The following is a 22,185-nucleotide window of genomic DNA, read 5'->3' as shown; positions in this document are numbered from 1 at the left end:
ATACTACACAGGGACATAGACCCCCTCTACCCTCACCACTTTCACAGTACACAAACAACCAAATGCATACTAAACATAAAGAGAATCATACAACAGACATTCAATACCACCACTACCTCAACAAGTTCTCACCAACACCACCAGACAACGCCACAGCAATGCATGGCCGGGCACAGCTAGTATATTATATTTTATATATTATATATAATGTATATGGTCTTTCCTTAAGGATCATAAGGAAGGCTGAGCGAAGGAAGATAGACATTTTTGAAGTATGGTGTTGGAGGAAAATTCTGGGAGTGTCTTGGACCGCAGGATCAAACCAGTCCATCCTCCAGGAAATAATGCCCAGCTGCTCACTGGAGGGAAGGATATTAGAGGCAAAGATGAAGTACTTTGGCCACATCATGAGAAGACAGGAAAGCTTGGAGAAGAGAATGATGCTGGGGTAAATGGAGGGAAAAAGGAAGAGAGGCCGACCAAGGGCAAGATGAATGGATGGTATCCTTGAAGGCACTGCCTTGGGCTTGAACTTGAAGGAGCTGGGGTGGCCATGGACGACAGGGAACTCTGACGTGGGCTGATCCATGAGGACACAAAGAGTCAGAAGCGACTGAACAAATAAACAACAATATAATGTATATGTATCGGCAAGGGCAAACTTTTTGGCGTTGTTTTAAAATTTGACAAGATAGGCCCGGCCAGTGGCAGATAGCGTTTGTGTGAACAAATTGAAAAAAACATGAACAAAATTCCTATGTGCACTGCAAAAAAAGGAAAAAGAGGGGCTCCACGCTTTCCTCCTCCTCCCTCCTTCAAGCTTTTCCTCCTCTTTCCTGATCCTCCCCTTCTCTTCCTCCTTTGCCTCCAAAAGCCTTTTCTCTCCCCTTCCCTTGTGGCCAAAGCCTTTTTTCCTAGTTTCCCTTGCTGCCCAAACCCCTTTCCCCACCTCCCTGGCTTCCAAAAGCCTTTTCCCACTCACTTCTCTTGCTGCCAAAAGCCTTCCCAGCCTCCCTTGCTTCCAAAAGTCTTTTTTCCTCTTTTCCCTTGCCACCAAAAGACCTTTTCCTTATCTTCCTTGCTACCACATCCTTTTCCTCTCACCTTGTTTCCAAAACCCTATTTCCCTCCCGCAGCTCAGGGGTGCTTTGATTGTGCTTTTCCTGCATGGCAGAAGGGGCGTTGGATTGGATGGCCCCTGGGATTTGCCACTGAAATACTGTTAAGTTTATCCTGGTTAAAATTGTTCATCATTTTAAATATTGTATGGTTTTTTTCTTTCCTTTTTAAAATACTACAGATGAGATACGTGCAGTGTGCATAGGAATCTTCATTTTTTTCAGATAGTTTATACAAACACACTCCATTCATCTAACAATTTTAAAACGCAACGAGTCAAAAAAATTGCCCATGCTGATACATATACATTATATATATTATATAAAATATAATATATAAACATTTCTTGGGGCTCCACAAGAGACTTTTGCTTCAAAAAAGGTTCCGTGATTGAAAACATTTGAAAACTCCTGTCTAGTGCATATATATTAAGAATATGATGCTGTCATGAGATTTGTGTATTCCAAGTAGACTGGAACGTACTTAGTCCTAATCCTTTTTTATACTGGTTTTAAACCACTTCATTGGATGTATTGCAGTAGCACATTCCCAGATTACTTTAGTGTTTACACCTAATTTTATTTTTTTGTTAATATTTAATGTTTATTTTACTTAAGTGATATTTGTCTTTACTGTTCTAATGTAGCACAAATCCTATGTAAAATCATACTACGTATTTTTGACATTAATATTGAAATCTGAAATATATACAGAAAGTCTTTACTTTATAATCAAATGGGTTTCTTTGTGTTTTGAATGTCATCATCTCACCTGAATTCTGAAACTCCAGTGAGACTAAGCCATAATGGGGAAAACATAGCCCTTAGGTTACATACAACCGCTGAAGCCCCCAATTCTATATTTTATTACTTTTCTTAGACAACATATTTTTCCTATTCATTTCTTGAAAAGGTTTTTTTTGCCCCCAAACTGGCCAAAGCAACTCAAATCTAGCAAAATGCAGCCATGTATTTATTTCTCCCATACTCCATAGCCTCCCAATTCAAGTCAAAAGAAAATAGTCAGATCAGGCTGGAGGACTCTTTAGCTGCCTGTTCTTAACATGCCCCACAACTATGAGAGTACTGCAGACATTATTTCCCACCAGCCTGATCTGCGGCACCTTGCAAATATTTCGCTTGAGGCAGTATTGCTGTCAAGAGCCCAGCATCTTAAATACAAATCTGAAAACAGGTTTAGATTCATTTTTCTGAATGAAAGAACTAAAGGAACTTACTTAAAATACCAGTATCTATCTTTGGTTACAGGAGTAGCTGCTGGTGGTAATTATGAGGAGGATTAGACTAAAATCAATTCCTTGCTCATTGCTGTTACAGTAGAGTCTCACTTATCCAACATTCGCTTATCCAACTTTCTGGATTATCCAACATGGTTTGCCTCCTGGCCCAATTCACTGCTGTTTCTCTAGGCAGCAAGGATTGAACTTTTATGGATTTAATTTCCAATAATGTCGCTACTGTAAGTTTATTTAATGCAATTCTATGTTTATTTGTAGTCAATTTATTAGTAGTCAATTTTTTTTAGTCTGTTTGCAATATATTGCGATGTTTTGGTGCTAAACACATAAATACAGTAATTACTACATAATGTTATGGTGTTTTGGACTTCTTTTTGTTGATTTGTTGTAAAACATGATGTTTTTGATGCTTAATCTGTAAAACCATAACGTAATTTGATGTTTAATAGGCTTTTTCTTAATCCATTTCATTATCCAACATTTTCGCTTATCCAACATTTTACCGGCCCGTTTATGCTGGATAAGTGAGACTCTACTGTGCTTTATACTCAAGGTATTTATTCCTCAATGTTAATTTTAGAATGTCTATTAGTCATTCCAATGGAAAACAAAAAAAAAAACAAAAGAATTAATGAACTTGGAACTCAACACCTGGAAGTGTATTTATTTAGACATGTTGATATTACCTTCAAATATACACCCAGCCACCCATCCCCTGTGGAAAAAGTCATCATTTTCAGGGTTCTTTTAGGGTAGCAGGAAACATGACGTATTAATGCTACCCGAGCAAGTGTCAACAAACTCAAATTGTTGGAGTAGGAGTTTTGCAACAACAATGCAGCCAGTGCCTGCCATACTCAACTCAGCTGGGGATCTAGCTCCGGGAAGCCCAGGAGGGGCAGATTGGCCTTGAGGAACAACAGCTGTTCCACCGTGGCAGGGTCCAACGTGGTCCAGTGAGGGGTGACAACATCTCCAACCATATTGAACACCCTCTCACTCAATGCGGTGGTCGGTGGACAACTGAGGTGTTCCCGGGCAACCGTCGCCAGATCCTGCCACATCTGGCTCCGGGATACCCAGTAGGCCAGTGGGTCGCAGGACAGATCCTCCACCGGCTCCTCCAGATACTGGTTTACAGAAACCTCCGCCTTGTCTCTCCTGCATGGCTGACCGTACTTGGGCCCAACCATCTTGGCCAAGGCCCTGGTAAAGTTCCCATTCTCCTGATGCTGCCGCCTGCCAGCCATGGGGACGGGTGATTCCCTGCTGGCAGTGCTGCACAGGGTCCCTGGTGTGGGTGAGGGTGGTGAGGTGGTGGCAGCAGGTGTGCAAGCTACACCTTCTCTCTCTCCGCCCCTGTGTAGGTATGCCGCCCTGACTGCTGACACCAGTTCAGCCTTCCAGTGTGCGGCCGTGTTCTTGAAGCATACAGTGACCTTCATGCGTGGATCACACATGCCAGCCAACATGTGCGCCCTACTACTGAAGAGTGGCTCCAGGTGTTTTGTGACGGCACTAGTCAAGCGCGTCACCACTGCCTGCACCTGGGGTGTCAGCGTCCAATCCAGGTTGGCAAGGGCACTGTCCCCCTCGAGGCTTTCCAGGTGCTCCTTCAGTCCCAGCACCAGAGGGAGCACGTGACTGAGAAGGGCTGTTGAAGCACTCAGGGTCTCTGTGGCCTCCAAGAAGGGCTGGAGCACAGAGACCATCTGGGAGATGCAGTCCCAATCGTGCTTTGACAAGGGCGTCTGCACAGGGCCGAGACCCTCCAATTCCAGGCCTTGGATCACCTTCTGCTGCTCCACCAGCCACTGGAGCATCAGGAAAGTGGAGTCCCATCGGGTGGGGATGTCCAGCAACAGTTTGTGTTGCAGGACCCGCTCCATGGCCTGCCTCCCCTGCAGCAGTCTTCCAGCCTTGATGCTGCAGTGGAAATGATCCGTGATCTTGCGGCACCGGTCAATCAGTTTAGTGATGTCTCGGATGCCACTTGGGAGGGTCTCTGTAGAGGACGTACCAGCCAGCCCTAGCCCTTCACAGATGGTGAGATGGAGCATGTGCGCAAAAGAGCTCACGCCTCGGAAGCCAGCGTCCTCCATTGCCTGTACTATATTTGCCCTGTTATCCATTACCATAAAACCGCGGGTGAGATGCTGCCTCCCAGACAGCCACTCCTCCAGCATGCGGTCTATGGCCCGGCGAAACTCGGCAGAAGTGTGGGCCTTGTCTATCACTTCTACATGGAGCAGGGCCCAGCGATGCCCTGTCTCCATGGCGCCCTCTCTCTCCCACCAATGACCTGTGAGGGAGAGGTATGCATTGCTTTCACCCGTACTGGACCAAATGCCTGTGGTGAAGTGGATGGATGTCGATCCGGCACCATCCAGCAACTGCTCAACATGTTCCCTGCAGCCATGATACAGGGATGGCACCACCATCCTCGAGAAGGTGGTATGTGAGGGGATCTTGTAGTAGGGAGCCACCAATGCCATCAAGCGACAGAACCCTTCTTGCTCTACCATTAGGAAGGGCTGGTCATCGAGAGCCAGCATCTCTCCCAGGCACTGGGTGATCTCCTTCACAGTGGGCAGCTTGCCACCCACTCTGTCCTTGCCCCTGATCGCGTCCCACTGCTCTAGGGTGGCCTGCCTCTTCTCCCTTCCGGCAGCAGGGGGACTGGAAGGTGTCTTGTTGCTACTTCTGCCACAAACAGTCCCAGTCTGAGGAAGCGTGCCAGCTTGCAGAGGGTGGTGCCTCCTGAGATGCATCTGCATCCCAGTTGTAGACAGATGTTTTATGTTTTTGCCCCTACTGACTTTTCTTTTACAGTGCTTGCACACCGCCTGTGTGCGATCCTCTAGCCGCACCTGGAAGTGGTCCCAGACGGAGGACCTAGGCCTTCCAAGCCCCAGGGATAAAGGTACGGCCTCAAAACCTGCACGTCCCTCATTTTGCCCACTGCCTGCTGGGGATGCACGGCCACAGGTAGGAGAACGTTCAGGGGACTCCATCTGAAAATCCCCTTCAGTCCTCTCTTCCAACTCCTGTGTAAGCTCTGAATTCATACACTGTCTCTCATCTGCAGAAGTACTTTTATTCAGGTACATGTATGAACTCATCCCTTCATAAAGCATGTCACATTCAGTGAGGTTTCCACTTTGATTGATAGTCTTTGCAAACATTAAATCTGTTTGGTCCTCAGGGCGAATTCTCCAATGAACACTGGGGAAAGCAATCCCCTTTTTTTCTTTCTCACTTTCCTGCTGGACTGAAATTTCGTGGAAGCTTCCCACCTGAAATGGGAAGGATTTGGCTTTTGGCTTCTCCACATGGCTTCTGTCTTTGCTTGTTGGCCCACCTTGGCTCCAAACATTCTCCTTCAAAGCTTGACACACTGTTCTTTCTGAGGAATCCTCACTTAGTTTCCCCTCATTCTCATTTTTCCTTTCATCAGCTGTTGGAAATAAAGCAGAAGGCAAATTAAGACCCACTCTCACAATGCCACCTGAAAGCTTCCCACAAAGGTTTAGGGGGAACAAGACGCAGTGGTTGCTCCCAAGTCTTTGGAAATTCTTCCCTGGGGAAGTTAGGATGGCATCTCCTTTCTTTCTTTTCACTGACCAAGGAAAATTGTATAGTCTGAGAATGTTTCTGAATCTTGAATAAGATCTGAAAGAGAAATTGGACCGTATACTGTTTTTTTTCCTTTCCTTCTGTTCCTTGCGCAGCAACAATTTCTGTGTTTCAACAAGCTTCGAATTTATTTATTCGGATTATTTCCCATATACAGCTCCTTCATCATATATACTGTACAAACAGTCATCAACCCACACATAACCCGGAGTATAAGAAGGGTACAAGACTTTGCCACAAAATAAGAAGGCAACTGTGCCCACACATTATCACAGGAAATGTGGTGTCTCCTTCTTTGGAGGTTTTTAAACAGAATACACTCAAAACAGTGTTATCCTTATTATCCAATGTTCTGCATGGCAGAATGGAGATGAACTGGATGGTTCTTGCGGTCTCTTCCAACTTTATGGTTCTAGGTTTTTACAGGACACACCGGTAACCCCATCACCCACAATATTAGAAGTACAGTAGAGTCTCACTTATCCAACTTAATCGGGCCGGCAGAACATTGGATAATAAGGAGGAATTAAGGAAAGGCCTGTAAAACATCAAATTACATTATTTTACAAATTAAGCACCAAAACATCTTGTTTTACAACAAATTTGACAGAAAAAGCAGTTCAATACACAGCAATGTTATGTAGTAATTACTGTATTTACAAATTTAGCACCCAAATATCACAATGTATTGAAAAGATTGACTACAAAAACATTGACTACTAAAAGGCAGACTGCACTGGATAATCCAGAACGTTGGATAAGCGAATGTTGGATAAGTGAGACTCTACTGTATTATTAAGGCCTCTAGAACAGCAGAATCCATATATACGCTTTCATTTACTTACACTTAAGGTAAAATTCTCTCTCTAGGCATTTGCTAGATCCTCCAGTGCGATTCTTTGGAAATATACCATGGGCAGAACTCGATACAATAATGCAGGGGAGGATTGACCAGAGATGATAAGGATTTCCAGGCCAGGAGTCTGTCCATGCGGTTCCTTCACTTACCCCAGCAAAGGGGAAACTTTGGCCTTCCAGATACTACAACTGTCAATCCTCTCTGGCAAAGCATTATAGAAGTTGGGAGCCCCAAGTGCCTAGCAGACTCTTGGGCTTACACTATCCAAAGATCTAAGGGAAGGCCCTACTCAGGGGGATAAGCAGCCACAGTGCTGTGGTTAGTCTAGGAAGAACATCCTCAACATCCAAGGAAACAAATAGCCCGTTCTTCTTACCAAAGGGTCCAGCATTCCTGTCGTCATTTTCCTGTTTGGTCGCCAGACGAAGCTTCTTTTGCTCTATCTCAGGCAGGGCTTGACCAGCTTCAGGGGAACCCGACATCTCCTCTTCCTCTAACTGCACCTAAAATATTTATCACTTGTTAGTCAAATGCATATCTCACATATTTGGCTTTCCTCTGACTTACACAATGCATTTCGTGGTCCAGAAGGGACTTGAATCCAGATCTCGCAAGTCACAATCTCACATGAAAACTACTGCCTGGGCATTTGATGACAGCTGCATTTGCTCTATGCAAGGTATTCTTTGCCCATACTATATGTCAACTTTTCATAAATAATAATAAATCGTTATTTATATCCCACCTTTCTCCCCATGAGATTCAAGGCGGCTAACATCTAAACAACAGTTTAGAAAGAACAATACAAAAGTTTAAAAACAATGCAATAACAGTGTGGTAAAAACAGAATTAAAAGGCAGCAAATAAACTAAAATGTCATTTAAAACTCATATCCTTCAGTAACCCTCATCTCTTTATGGGCATTTGTGAGGCAATTTTGACATATTTTTCTCCTTCCATGGCTGTTTCAGGCACAAAAGAAGCCTTTTTAAAACCACAAAGTAAACTGAGGGTTAACTAATGGTGCAGAGGGAATGCTGGGAGACCTAAGAAACTCAAAGATAGCCCCATACAGGTTACACTTTATTCATTCCAGACTTAAACATACTGCCACCCTGTTTTATTTATTTATTAGCTACATTTATATGCCGCCCTTCTCACCCCAAAGAGGACTCAGAGCGGCTTACAAATTAAATTTACATACAATATTATATTAGCACAGTACAATACTGGTAATAAATTACTATATTGTACTGTATCAATATATTGTAGTATTATTAGTAATATTACATGTAAAATATAATATATAATTAATTTTATATTGTATTATTAGTATTATATTGTATTACAATATAATATGAATATTATATGTATGTACAATATGTTATAACTATTATATAATAGTTACATTGGCAGTCTTCAGAAAGAACTTGAAGACCTGGCTGTTCCAATGTGCCTTCCCAGATTAATAGGAAATCTCCAACTCCAAGTCCCATAAGCACTTTATTAGAACTAGATCGTATATCGCACTCTGCACTTGCCCTAGAAGCCTTATATATCACCTGTCACATCAGCACTTTTAATCTTGTACCCATTACTCTGGCCCGGCCCAGTTTTATTGTGTTTTAGCGTATTGTTTATTGCTTGTTGTTTATACTGTTTTAATTGTTTTTAATTTGCCTTTTGTTTTGTATTGTTATATTGTGTGTTGAGGCCTTGGCCTTTGTAAGCCGCATCGAGTCCTTCGGGAGATGCTAGCGGGGTACAAATAAAGTTTAATAATAATAACAATAATATTGTAAATTATATTGTGTGTATGTGTGTGTGTGTGTGTATATATATATATATATATATATATACACACACACACACACACACACACACACACACATAAACATACACACATATATATGTTGGCACTTTGTACGAATCAGCCATTTGGGAAGCCTAGAAACCCACCTGGTTTGCCTGCCTCCTGGACTCTTGCTCACACTGCTTCTGGAGGAAGTCCTCTGCCAAGGCCACTGCCTGGGAGCAAGTCTCTGGACTACATTCCTTGATCCAGGCTGTTATCTCTGGAGGCAGGATGGCCAGGAACTGCTCCATGATCAGCAGCTCCAGGATCTGCTCCTTCGAATGCCTTTCAGCTTTCAGCCACCGGCAACACAGTTCCTGAAGCTGCCCGTAAGCCTCTCTCGGGCCCTTGGCCTCTCGGTAGCGGAAACGCCGGAAACACTGCCGCTGCTCCTCCCGCCGCATGGCATCCCCGTGCAAGATGGCAGCCTTCAATTTCCCATAATCTTCCCTGCCTTCGGCCCCCAGGCCAATGAAGGCCCTCTTGGCTTCTCCGCTCAAAGCTGGCAGTAGCCGGGGCACCCACTTTTCCTTGGGCCACCGGCAGGCTTGGGCCACTTGCTCAAAGGAGGCCAGGAAGGCTTTGGTGTCGTCCCATGGCTCCTCCTTCGACTGGGAGGTGTCCTGGTTTGGGTGAGGGCCTTCCAAGCTCTTCAAGAACTCCTGCCATTGGGTTTCCCACTGCTGAAGTGAACCTTCGTCAGGTTCCTGTTTCACCTCCATTTGTCTCCTTTGCAGGAATGCCTCTGTTGTCCCAGCATGGCAGCTCCCTCTCACTTCCCCTGGCACCTGCCCTGGTATGTGACTTGTAAGGTGTTCCCGGGTCTCCATTTTCATCCTTGGAAAGTAGCCTGAAACTGTGGGAAATGCTAGACTTTACTGGAGCATTATAAACATCAGCATGAAGCTTTCTGCCTAGAAAACTGAAAGAAAAAAAAGAGGAATATTGCACAACATTCACATTTTAAAGAGGAAGAGTTATGAAAGCAAAGATGCAGGGCTGGAGTGGAACTGGTCATTAAGTAGGTAAGCATGAAAAGATCAAACAGGACAGTCAGATCTCTGTATCCATCGGGGGTACAGTAGAGTCTCACTTATCCAAGCCTCGCTTATCCAAGCCTCTGGATAATCCAAGCCATTTTTGGAGTCAATATTTTCAATATATCATGATATTTTGGTGCTAAATTCGTAAATACAGTAATTACAACATAACATTACTGCGTATTGAACTACTTTTTCTGTCAAATTTATTGTATAACATGAAGTTTTGGTGCTTAATTTGTAAAATCATAACCTAATTTGATGTTTAATAGGCTTTTCCTTAATCCTTCCTTATTATCCAAGATATTCGCTTATCCAAGCTTCTGCTGGCCCATTTAGCTTGGATAAGTGAGACTCTACTGTATTTTCCGTAATGTACTGCAAAAACAAAACTGTGGAAAACAGCGAACCCTATTGAAATGAATGACTCTGCCGACAAACAGTTGCCCTGGAGAATTGAGGCCAGGAGTGTCAATCCCGTTTTTATTAAGGGCTACATCAGCCTTATGGCTGCCTTTAAACGGCCATTGAGACCATGGATAGAGAATCTGTGAATACAGAGGGAAAGCTATAATTCTTCTACATAGTGTTTGGTACTCTTTAGTTTTTATCTAGTTTGGGTCCTCAGGTGTTATTGAATAACAACTCCCACCACTTAATAGGAATCGCAACCCAAGAGTACTTATGGCTCTGAAGTTAGGAAAAAGTTACAGGGCATTTCACAGTCAGACATCTTATCCACAGGCCTTCTCTCTTAAATGCCACGCCACTATCCTGACTAAACAGAACAAACAGTAGTTTTCGAGCTGTTACTTTATCTCAACTCCCATCAGCTCTAGTCCTGATGTCTAATGATGAGAAATACAGAAGGTGTAGTCCAGCATCTGGAGGGCCAGGGCTTCCCATTTCTCATTGTCTATGCCACAGTTTTTAAGGTTGTCTATAAGCCCTTCTTTAAATCTCTTTTTCCTATCAATCAACACTCCGTTTTCCATTCTTGAGTTGAGTATAGTAACTGCTTTGGCAGACAGTGATCAGGTATTCGGACAATATGGCTTTCCCAGTAAATTGGATGGTGAAGGATCATCACTTTGATGCTGGTGGTCTTTGCTTCTTCCAGCATGCTGACATTTGTCCTCCTGTCTTCTCAAGAGATTTGCAGAATTTTTCGGAGGCAATGCTGATAGAATGCAGAAGTTGAGTGTGACGTCTGTAGAGGGTCCACGTTTTGCAGGTGTATAATAGGGTTGCGAGATAATAGCTTTATAAACATGCATCTTAGAATCCCTACGAATGTCCCGATCTACAAACACTCTGCTTCATTTGAGAAAATGCTGCACTCGCAGTGCTCAGACGGTGTAGTATTTCAGTGTTGATGTTAACTTTTATGGAGAAGTTGATGCCAAGGGAGTGGAAATGGTCAGTATTTTCTAATGTTACACCATTAAGCTGTATTTCAGGCATTGCAGAGGGATTGGCTGGTGCCTGCTGGAAGAGTTTCTCGATGCTCAGTGAGAGGCCAAACTTTTTGTATGCTTCTGCAAAGGTGTTTAGAGTGACTTGTAGGTCTTCTTCTGAATGAGCACAGACTACATTATCATACTGGGGTCTATAACTGATGTTGTTTTGACCTTGGTTTTGGCTTTCAGTCTGCTGAAGTTAAATAGCTTGCCATCTGTCTAATAGACAATTTCCACGCCGATGGGGAGCTTCCCATCAACAAGGCGTAGTATCATAGCAATGAAGACTGTGTTTTTAACCTATGTTTTGTTGGGCCCGTCCCCATGTGAGCTGCCCTGAGTCCCTTCGGGGAGATGGTGGCAGGATATAAGAATAAGGTTATTATTGTTATTATTATAAGACGGAGAATAAGGTTGGGGCAATTCTGACTCTAGGAGGATGTCTTCTGAAATAGGTAGAAAGTGGTTTGCAAGGATTTTTGCAAGACATTTCCCAGCGGAGGTTAGAAGGGAGATTACCCTATAGTTTCCGCAATCTGTTCTATCCCCTTTTTTGAAAAGGTTGATGATGTGAACTCCGCTGGGATTTTCTCAGTTGCCCACACTTTCTCAATAAGCTGATGGAGTTGTGGTCTCAGCTCAGGTCCACCCTCTTTTTTAAAAAAAAAATCATTAAGATTTACAGTAAAATAATAAAAGAAAGGTATGGGAGAAAAGATGGGAAAGGTCTGCCTTTCCCTGTCAACAGGGATCCCCTCAGGTCCTCTGGCTTTGTTATTTTTTAGTTGGCTGATGGCTTTGCTGACTTCCTTCAGACTAGCCAGTGCTAGGGAGGTTAGGGAGGTTGTGGTTGTGCTCTTAGTGTAGTGGAATTTATTTTTTTATCCTTCAGAAGTTTGCTTCCATCTGATTAACACAGATCATGTATGCCATGATTTCTTGGGCCATAGATGACTTTTGTGGCTTTAAAGAATCCCCATGCATCATGGATATCTGCAAAGTGTTGGATTTCTTGGGCCTTTTTGTCCACCAGATTTTGTTGAGTTCTCTGGTCCTTCTTTGGACCTCACCTTTCACACTGGCATAGATCTTTTTCTTTGGAGCGGAGTTGGTGTTTCTCTGCCATATTTTGAAGGTTTTCCTTTTCTTATCGATTAACTACTGGATCTAGTTATCATTTTCATAAAACCACTCTTGATGTTTCTTAGTTTGGTACCCAAGGGTTTATTCGCAGGCTGTAGAATCATAGAATAATAGAGTTGGAAGAGACCTCATGGGCCAGCCAGTCCAACTCCCTGCCAGGAAGCAGGAAATTGCATTTAAAGTACCCCCGACAGATGGCCATCCAGCCTCTGCTTAAAAGCCTCCAAAGAAGGAGCCTCCATCAGTTCGATGGCGGTCTTCAGTTTGTTTCAACATTCCTCAACATTTTCAGGGTGTTCTAAGGGTAGATGATCCTTGAATGTTGTTTGAAGAAGGGCTCATTTAGAGGGCTCTTAAAGGGCTTGGATGTTCATTTTACGGCTTATCTTTCTTCTTTGGAGTCTGTGTTTGGGGGCGATCTTGATGGCCATCGTGCATCGAGTTAACCAATGGTCTGTCCAGCAGTCAGCAGCATCTGTTAAAGAGCCCCCAGTGGCATAGTGGGTTAAAGCCTTGTGACTTGGAAGATTGGGTTGCTGACCTGAAGGTTGCCGGTTCAAATCCAACCCGGGAAGAGCGTGGATGAGCTCCCTCTATCACCTCCAGCTCCATGCGGGAACATGAGAGAAGCCTCCCACAGGATGGTAAAAATATCAAAACATCCGCGTGTCCCTTGGGCAACGTCCTTGCAGACAGCCAATTCTCTCACACCAGAAGTGACTGTTATGCTCTTGTGTGGAGCACATAACGGCGGTCTCTGGCACGTATAGTTACATAGTCTCAGAGGTGCCAATGCTTTGACCGGGTGCTTCCATAATGTCTTAAGCTTGTTTGCCTGGTGAAAGAGTGTGTCTGTGATGACAAGGTTGGTGCACATTTGGTGAGAAGTGGGATGCCATTTGGGTTGCTGTTTCCAACCCCATCTTTTCCTATAATCCCTGGCCACAGGTCCAAGTCCAACTCTCGCATTAAAATCACCCAGGAGGATGATTTTGTCCTCTTTGGGTATCTCCAACAGGTGTTGGAAATGACTAGACTTAATGTCAGGGAAAAACATTTACCTTTACTTATTTATTATCCCTATTTTCCTCCCACAACTTTAAAATGCAGGACAACTCAACTAAAACATACAGAAAATACACTTTAAAATGTAAACAAACTGAGGGTGCATCTCCACTGGCAAATGAATGCAATTTGGTTCCCCTTTTAACTGCCAGGCTCAATGCTATAGGATCAGGATAGCTCTTTAGTAAGAAAAAATATTATTGAATAATAAGAAAATATTATCCAAGCAGATGGAATGGAAGTCATTTTTATATATTTTTTTATTTTTGGTGTGTGGGTATATTTTGTAGATTGTAGAGTTTTATCTTTCTCTCTTTTTCTTACTTTTCTATACCTTGGTTGTTCTCACCCTTTTGATGTAGTATAAAAATTTAATAAAATTATTTTTTTTTAAGGAAAAGACCTTGTAAAACTGCCATTCCCAGCATCCCCCAGCATGGGGCCTGGAAACAGTATATTATTTGAGAACACAGAAATGCTCGACCACTCCAACAACTATCATGTCAGACTACACAGAGAAGCCATTGAAATCCACAAGCATGTGGGCAATTTCAACAGAAAGGAGGAAACCATGAAAATGAACAAAATTTGGCTATCAGCATTAAAAAAAACTCCAAAATCAGAGCAGTAAATGAGAAGCAACACTCTGAAAACAGAGGAGTTCCAGACATGAATCAACCAGGGGCAGCTAACGACTCTGAACAAAGGATGCCCCAGGCAGGAAGAAACCAGGATATGAAGCTATTCAATGCTAATTAAGGTGATTAACTACAACATTCACACTGGCCTCCAACAGACAAGAATTCTTCTCTCATCCTGGACTTTCCACAGATATATATATAACCCTTCCTTGCTTAGTTTTCTCCATACCTCACAACCTCTGAGGATGCCTGCCATAGATGTGGGCGAAACGTCAGGAGAGAATACTTCTGGAACATGGCCAGAGAGCTCGGAAAACATACAACAACCCCATTTCCCATCACAGCCGCCTGGACTTACCTTCCTCCCTCCAGTTTCTTCCCTCTAAACCCAAGAACGCCGCCTCAGGCGTTTCTCCTTTTCCTCCAAAAACCTCCGAGAAAGAAAAGCAAAAGGCACGAGTTTCCCAAGAAGCCGCTTTTGGAGGAGAAGCCGGACCAGGAAGAGCAGGACACCGGCCACATCCGCCCAAAACACTCCAGGAAGTCCTCTCTAGCCACCTGTAGTTCCAGATCTCGGAGGTTTGCCTTCAAGCCGCCTTTGGTCCTCCAGAATTTTGGACTCCAACTTCCAGAGATTTGGCTAGAGAGGACTTCCTGCGGTGTTTTATTTTGCAAGGTTGTGGCCTGTGTCCTCCTCTTCCTCCTCCAAAAGCGGGTTCTTGGGAAACTCGTGTATTTTACATTTCTTTCTCGGAGGTTTGTGGAGGAAAAGGAGAAACGTCTGAGGCGGAGTTCTTGGATTTAGAGGGAAGAAACTGGAGGGAGGAAGGTGAGTGGAAGAGGAGAGGATCTGATGGGAAATGTTGCACCTCAAAAGGCAAACCTTGGCCCTGCAGGTGTTTTGGACTTCAACTCCCACCATTCCTGACAGCTTAAGCGGCTGAGGGGGAAAAGGAAGGGGCCTGAGGCTGTCAGGAATGGTGGGAGTTGAAGTCCAAAACACCTGCAGGGCCAAGGTTTGCCCAGACCTACACTAGGTCATATATATCAAACCCAAGGCCCACATGCTGACTGTGGCCTTCCATGTCATTTAATGTGTTCCTTCTCATCTACAACTCCTGTATTTCCGCTCTGAAACTCCTGTATTCCTCATCATTAGACATCAGGACTGGAGCTGATGGGAGTTGTGATACAGTAACATCTGGAAGGCTGTAGCTTGTTCTCTTTAATTGGAAGAGTGGGGTCTCTATTGAGATACAAGCCTTGTGGGTGTGAGGCCTGGCTTTAAAATTCCCTTTAAACATTCTCCAACCTCAGAGCCACCAATGCAGTTGCCTTGCGATTCCCATTATCCCCCGGTCGCACGGCACGTGGCCAAAAGTCGTGGCAGTTGTGGTTCAGTAACATAATTGGACATAAAGTAAAGGTTTCCCCTGACGTTAAGCCCAGTCATATCTGCCTCTGGGGGTTGGTGCTCATCTCCATTTCTAAGCCGAAGAGCCGGCGTTGTCTGTAGACACCTCCAAGGTCATGTGGCTGGCATTACTGCATGGAGCGCCATTACCTAGGAGCGGTACCTATTTATCTACCCACATTTGCATGTTTCCAAAATACTAGGTTGGCAGAAGCTGGGGCTAACAGTGGGCGCTCATTCCGCTCCCTGGATTCAAACCGGCAACCTTTTGGTCCACAAGTTCAGCAGCTCAACACTTTAACAGCACTCTGTTCAGCAGCTCAGCACTTTAACAGCACTTTGTTTTAATCTGTTTCTGTAAACCGCTCCGAGCCAAACTGGGAGTAGCGGTATACAAGTCAAATAAATAAATAAATACTGTGCCACTGGGGGCGAGTCTTACTTATCCAACTTTCACTTATCCAACGCTCTGGATTATCCAATGCAGTTTGCCTCCCGCCCGGATCCACAGCTGTTTCTCTAGGCAGTAAGGACTGAACTTTTGATGCATTTAAGTTCCAACAATGTTGTTACTGTAAGTTCATTTTCTGTAATTCTATCTTTATTTGTAGTCAATTTGTTAGTAGCCAATGTTTTTGTAGTCAATTTTTCCAATACATTGCGATGTTTTGGTGCTAAATTTGTAAATACAGTAATTACTACATAATATTACCATGTACTGAACTGTTTTTTTTCTGTCGATTTGTTTTGGTGCTTAATTTGTAAAATCATAACATAATTTGACATTTAATAGGCTTCTCCTTAAACTCTCCTTATTATCCAACATTTTCATTTATCCAACATTCTGTCAGCCCGTTTATGTTAGATAAGTGAGATTCTACTGTAATTGTTTTTAAATATTGTTGACACGTCTGTCAGCCAAATTCCCAAGTATTTCACTTTTCTGTCTATTTGAAATCCTGAATCTTCCATCAGTTTTTGTCTGTTGCAAATTTTATTTTATTTTTTTTTCTTTGTTGACCTTAGGTCCTCATATTGTGCCATAATCCCTTAACAACTGGTTTAATGCAACTAATAATCTGCTTGGTTTTCCATCAGTAGCATTAAGTCATCGGCACATACACCTATTTTTTGTTCCACTTTTCTGACTTCTAAATCTCTTATATTAGATTCTAAGCTTCTTATATTAGCTGCTGCAAGTGTTGTAAGCCACTCTTGAGTCCCCTCAGGGAGATGGGGCAGGGTATAAAATAAAATTTTATTATTATTATTAGCCTGTGGCGCAGCAGGTTAAAACTAAAGAGTATCAAACACTATGTAGAAGAATTATAGCTTCCCTCTGTATCCACAGATTCTCTATCCATGGTCTCAATGGCCGTTTAAAGGCAGCCGTAAAGCTGATGTAGCCCTTAATAAAAATGGGATAGACACTCCTGGCCTCGATTCTCCAGGGCAACTGTTTGTTGGCAGAGTCATTCATTTCAATAAAGTTCTCTGTCATCCATGGTTTTCTGTTTTTGCAGTAAATTAAGGAAAATACCCCCCATGACTATCCTGTTTTGATCTTTTCATGGTTACCTACTTAATGACCAGTTCCATTCCAGCCCTGCATCTTTGCTTTCATAACTCTTCCTCTTTGAATGTAAATGTCGTGCAATATTCCTCTTTTTTTTCTTTCGGTTTTCCAGGCAGAAAGCTTCATGCTGATGTTTATAATGCTCCAGTAGAGTCTAGCATTCCCCACAGTTTCGGGCTACTATCCAAAGATGAAAATGGAGACCCGGGAACACCTTATAAGTCACATACCAGGGCAGGTGCCAAGGGAAGTGAGAGGGAGCTGCCATGTTGCGACAATGGAGGCATTCCTGCAAAGGAGACCAGCGGAGGTGAAACAGGAAACTGACGAAGGCTCTCTTAAACAGTGGGAAACCCAATGGCAGGAGTTTCTGAAGAGCGTGGAAGGCCCTCACCCAAACTGGGGCATCTCTCAGTCGAGGGAGGAGCCGTGGGACGACGCCAAAGCCTTCCTGGCCTCCTTTGAGCAAGTGGCCCAAGCCTGCCGGTGGCCCAAGGAAGAGTGGGTGCCTCGGCTCCTGCCAGCATTGAGCGGAGAGGCCAAGCGGGCCTTCCCTGGCCTAGAGGCCGAAGGCAGGGAGGATTATGGGAAAGTGAAGGCCGCCATCTTGCACGGGGATGCCATGCGGAGGGAGAAGCAGCGGCAGTGCTTCCGGTGTTTCCGCTACCGGGAGGCCGAGGGGCCGAGAGGGGCTTACGGGCAGCTCCAGGAACTGTGTTGCCGGTGGCTGAAAGCTGAAAGGCATTCGAAGGAGCAGATCTTGGAGCTGCTGGTCTTGGAGCAGTTCTTAGCCGTCCTGCCTCCAGAGATAGAGGCCTGGGTCAAGGAATGTGGTCCAGAGACTTGCTCCCAGGCGGTGGCCTTGGCGGAGGACTTCCTCCAGAGACAGCGAGAGGCCAGGAGGCAGGCAAACCAGGTGAGGACCGTTCATCATCTCAATGTTGTGTAACTCACATATGGGTTGGGGTTTGAAATTTGAAAATTTTCGTTCTGGCAACTCTAATATTTTGTTGACTTTTTTGACATCTAGTATTGTCGTTGAGCCTGTATCATTTGGGTTTTTTAATCTGGCTTCAAGTTTAAAAGATTCTAAATTTTCAGCTTAATTTGTGGTTTTAAAAAAGCATCCTTTGTGCCTGAAACAACCATGGAAAGGAAGAAAACGCGATGAAACTGCCTCACAAATTCCCATGAGGAAGTGGTCATACTAAGTTTTTAATGTAAGGAAACATTGAAATACAGTGGGAGTGAGAAGTGCCCTGCAAAGAGCAAATGCAGCCCCCATCTTATGCCCAGGCAGTAGGTTTAATGTGTAATCATGACTTGTGAGATCTGAATTCAAATCCTTTCTGGACCATGAAACCCATGGGCTAGTTATTTTCTGTGGCCCTGACCTACCTCACAAATACTTTGAAGATGGTGTAGAGCAGAGAAAATCCATATACATGAGATCTACATTTGGCTAACAAGTGATAAATATTTTAGGTGCCGTTAGAGGGAGAGGAGACGGCGGGTTCTCCTGAAGGTGTCCAAGCCCTGCCTGAGATGGAGCAGAAGAAGCTTAGTGTGGAGATCAAACAGGAAGATGACGACGGGGATACTGGACCCTTGGGTAAGAAGAATGGGCTGTTTGTGTCCTTGGGTGCTGATGATATTCTTCCTAGATTAATCACAGCAGTGATGCTGCTTCTCCCCCTAAGTAGGGCCTTCCCTTAGACCTTTGGATGGTCTAAGCCCAAGGGTCTGCTGGCTACATGGGGCTCCCACCTTTGCCAAAGGGGATTGAAATGTGTAGTATTTAGAAGGCCAAAGATTCCCTTTCCCTGGGGTTAAGGGACTGCATGGGCAGACCCCTGGCCTGGAAATTCTCATAATCTCTGATCAATTCTCCCCTGGAATATTGTATCTAGTTCTGGCCATTAAAGTTCAAAAATGTCCAAGAAAAACATACTATAGAATCACACTGGAGGATCTAGCAAATGCCCAAAAAGATTATTTTCTTTTAGTGTAAGTAAGTGAAATCGTACATATGGATTCTAGAGGTCGTAAAATATTTCTAATATTGTGGGTGATTGTGGGTCCTGCGATGATATAGAATCATAGAGTTGATTCTATAAGGATCATGCGATCCATCTCCATTCTGCCATGCAAAACATCCTGACAGATGGCCATATCACCTCTGTTTCAAAGAAGGAGGTTCTAAATTTCCTGAGAAGACGTGTGGGCATAGTTGCCCTCTTAGTTTGTGGCAAATTCTTGTACTCTTGTCATAATCCGTGTTTTGTGTGTGGGTTGATTACTGTTGTTATATGTGATGAAGGAACGCTATAAGGGAAATAATCTGAATGAGTAAACATGAAGTTTATTGAACCACAGAAATAATGCTATGCGAGGAACAGAAGGAAATGAAAAAATAGAAAAACAGAAAAAAAATCTCTTTAAGTACTTATTCAAGATCCAGAAACTTTCTCAGATTATACAATTTTCCTTGGTCAGTGAAATGAAAGAAAGGAGGGACGATCCTAACTATGCCAAGAAAGTATTTGCAAAGTCTTGGGAGCAGCCACTGTGTCTTGTTCCCCTTAAACCTTCCTGAGAAGCTTCCTGGTGCCATTGTGAGAATGGGCCGTAACTTGTCTTTCTGCTTTATTTCCAACAGGTGATGAATTGAAAAGTGAGAATGAGGGGCAACTAGGTGGGGATTCCTCAGAAAGAACAGAGTGTGAAGCATTGAAGGAAAATGTTTGGAGCCAAGACGGGCCAGCGAGCAAAAATGGAGGAAGTGAAAGCCACCTGGAGGAGGTGAAAGCCGAATCTTTCCCATTTCAGTTGGGAGACTTCCACAAAATCTCAGTTCAGCAGGAAAGATGGAAAGAAACAAATGAGACTGCTTTCCCCACAGTTCATTGGAGAATTCACTCTGAGGACAAATCCAGTGAATGTGAAACACTTTCTGAAGGGACAGGTTCCAACATATACTGGAATCAAAGTATTTCTGCAGATGAGAGACAGTTTATGAATTCAAATCCTGATAAGATGAAACATCCAAGGATCCAAAAAGAGGAGAAGCTGTATAAATGTTTGGAGTGTGAGAAATGCTTTGGTCGGAAGACCCATCTCTTGTCTCACCAGATAATTCACACAGGAGAGAAGCCGTACCAGTGCTCCGAATGTGGGAAATGCTTTGGTCGGAGTGCCCATCTCAAGTCACACCAGGTACTCCACACCAGGGAGAAGCCCTATAAATGTACAGAGTGCGGAAAGGGTTTCAGCCACCATGGAAGCCTTAGCTTACATCAACAGATGCACACCGGGGAGAAACCGTATCAGTGCTTGGAGTGTGGGAAATGCTTTGGCCGGAGTGCCCATCTTAAGTCACACGAGATAATCCACACTGGGGAGAAGCCGTATCAATGCTTGGAGTGTGATAAATGCTTTGGTCGGAGTACCCATCTCAAATCACACCAGGTAATCCACAGCAGGGAGAAGCCCTATAAATGTATAGAGTGTGAAAAAAGTTTCAGCCACCAGGGAAGCCTAAGCTTCCATCAACGGATTCACACAGGGGAGAAGCCATTTTCCTGCTCCGAATGTGGTAAGAGCTTCCGTGATCAGTCCAGCCTTGTTAGACATAAGAGAATCCACACCGGAGAGAAACCGTACACCTGTGCAGAGTGCGGGAAGGGATTCAGGCAAAGTACCAACCTGACTTTACATCAAAGAATTCACGGCCAAAGAAGCTGCCACACAAATATCAGTGGGAATAACCAGCTGAATACTGGCATGACTGTGTTAGTCTCTCCACCTAATCCAACAATCAGTCTAGTAGCACCTTAAAAATAAAGCCCTATTATCAGGCGTCCTCAAAGTTTTAAAGCAGAGGGCTGGATTCACTCTCCCTGAGACCATTGGGAGTTATGATTACAGGTTGGAAAAAAATGAATTAAATTCTACACACACTGCACATATCTTATTTGTTGAGCAAAAAAATATGAAAGAACAATACAATAGTTAATATGAAGGACAATTCTAAACAACATAAATTTACCATTATTTCAGTGGGAAGTGTGGATCTGCTTTGGGCTGATGAGATGGTCAAGTTAGCTAGGATTGTTGTTATTTGCCTGCAAGTTCTTTCAGATTTAGGCCGGCCCTGAGACTGAAGTTTAGTACATGGGCTGGGCAAATGACCTTGTGAGGGCCTCATCTAGCCCGTGGGACTTAGTTTTGGGACCCCTGCGCTATACATTCATGGTCAGCTGCAACCAGCAGTGCTGCGGAGTTTGAAGAGGCACGAATGGAGGGCTTAAGGGAGAAACGTGCCAAGAGGAAGGCCCGTCAAGCCAACCCTGACCAGGACTGCCTTCCACCTGGAAACCAATGTCCTCACTGCGGGAGAAGATGCAGATCAAGAATAGGTCTCTTCAGCCACCTAAGAACTCTGCTGTTTTGCTGAGCGAGTGAGTTGAAGGCACCTTAATACTAAATACCCTGAAGGCAGTTCAACGGATCTATCTTGGAAGCTACAGCCTTGGTTTGCACTTGGATGGGAGACCGACATGGAGTCCAAAGTGCTGGAGGCTTTATTGCAGAGGAAACCCACCTTTGGGTAGTTATATGTTTTCCGGGCTGTATGGCCATATTCCAGAAGTATTCTCTCCTGACGTTTCGCCCACGTCTATGGCAGGCATGTTTCACATTGGCATGTTTTCGAACTGCTAGGTTGGCAGGAGCTGGGGCTCACAGCGGCCGCTCCCGCCGCTCCTGGGGTTTGAACCTGGCACCTTTCAGTCTCCAGCTCAGTGCTTTAATGCACTTGCCACCGGGGCTCGTATAGACTATGAGAATGATGGAAATGTTAACAAAAATACAAGAATAAATAAAATAATATAGAAAAAGTAATAAAAATTCTAAAATACAGGATGAATAAAATAATAAAATTCAAGAATACATAATTTTTTTTAAAAAAAAAAACAGTACTTATTTGCACTTATGGGTAGGCTGGAAAAATTACTTATTAAAAATGGCCAGAGGAATTTCTTCCCCGTTGAGAAAAGCATTTCCTCCCAGCTTCAAAACGCATGTGTTTCCCAAGCTCGGCTCTTCCAGGAAGATTTGG

General features: G+C 43.8%; 2 protein-coding genes across 4 annotated transcripts; one reads left to right on the top strand and one right to left on the bottom strand.

The window, feature by feature from the left end:
- Positions 1-3,009: 3,009 nt before the first annotated feature.
- On the bottom strand, positions 3,010-14,645 carry LOC103280875 (zinc finger BED domain-containing protein 4). Of its 2 annotated transcripts, none has more exons than XM_008121159.3 (4): positions 14,435-14,645; positions 8,832-9,583; positions 7,249-7,375; positions 3,010-5,834 (listed from the first exon to the last, which is right to left on the bottom strand). In XM_008121159.3, exons 2-4 carry the CDS (start codon positions 9,561-9,563, stop codon positions 3,235-3,237), a joined length of 3,459 nt encoding a protein of 1,152 aa, XP_008119366.2. In that variant the 5' UTR covers positions 9,564-9,583; positions 14,435-14,645; the 3' UTR covers positions 3,010-3,234. The 2 variants fall into 2 exon arrangements, with proteins under 2 accessions (XP_008119366.2, XP_016853101.2); XM_016997612.2 differs by having other exon boundaries at positions 8,832-9,649; positions 14,435-14,588.
- Positions 14,645-22,021, top strand: LOC103280877 (zinc finger protein 436). 2 transcript variants are annotated; one of them, XM_062973397.1, is made up of 5 exons: positions 14,645-14,905; positions 15,978-16,064; positions 17,179-17,982; positions 18,552-18,678; positions 19,726-22,021. In XM_062973397.1, exons 3-5 carry the CDS (start codon positions 17,257-17,259, stop codon positions 20,901-20,903), a joined length of 2,031 nt encoding a protein of 676 aa, XP_062829467.1. In that variant the 5' UTR covers positions 14,645-14,905; positions 15,978-16,064; positions 17,179-17,256; the 3' UTR covers positions 20,904-22,021. The 2 variants fall into 2 exon arrangements, with proteins under 2 accessions (XP_062829467.1, XP_008119367.1); XM_008121160.3 differs by lacking the exon at positions 15,978-16,064.
- The last annotated feature ends 164 nt before the right edge of the window (positions 22,022-22,185 follow it).

Source organism: Anolis carolinensis, chromosome 2 (assembly GCF_035594765.1).
Source record: "Anolis carolinensis isolate JA03-04 chromosome 2, rAnoCar3.1.pri, whole genome shotgun sequence".
Lineage (NCBI taxonomy): Eukaryota > Metazoa > Chordata > Lepidosauria > Squamata > Dactyloidae > Anolis > Anolis carolinensis.
This window is presented reverse-complemented; position numbering and strand designations above follow the sequence as displayed.

Coding starts and splice junctions, on each gene's coding strand:
- LOC103280877 (XM_008121160.3), top strand. CDS start 17,257: ATGAAAATGGAGACCCGGGAACACCTTATAAGTCACATACCAGGGCAG. Junction 17,983..18,551: donor CCAGGAGGCAGGCAAACCAG/GTGAGGACCGTT, acceptor TAAATATTTTAG/GTGCCGTTAGAGGGAGAGGA. Junction 18,679..19,725: donor CGGGGATACTGGACCCTTGG/GTAAGAAGAATG, acceptor TATTTCCAACAG/GTGATGAATTGAAAAGTGAG.
- LOC103280875 (XM_008121159.3), bottom strand. CDS start 9,563: ATGAAAATGGAGACCCGGGAACACCTTACAAGTCACATACCAGGGCAG. Junction 7,376..8,831: donor CCAGGAGGCAGGCAAACCAG/GTGGGTTTCTAG, acceptor TAAATATTTTAG/GTGCAGTTAGAGGAAGAGGA. Junction 5,835..7,248: donor CAGGAATGCTGGACCCTTTG/GTAAGAAGAACG, acceptor TATTTCCAACAG/CTGATGAAAGGAAAAATGAG.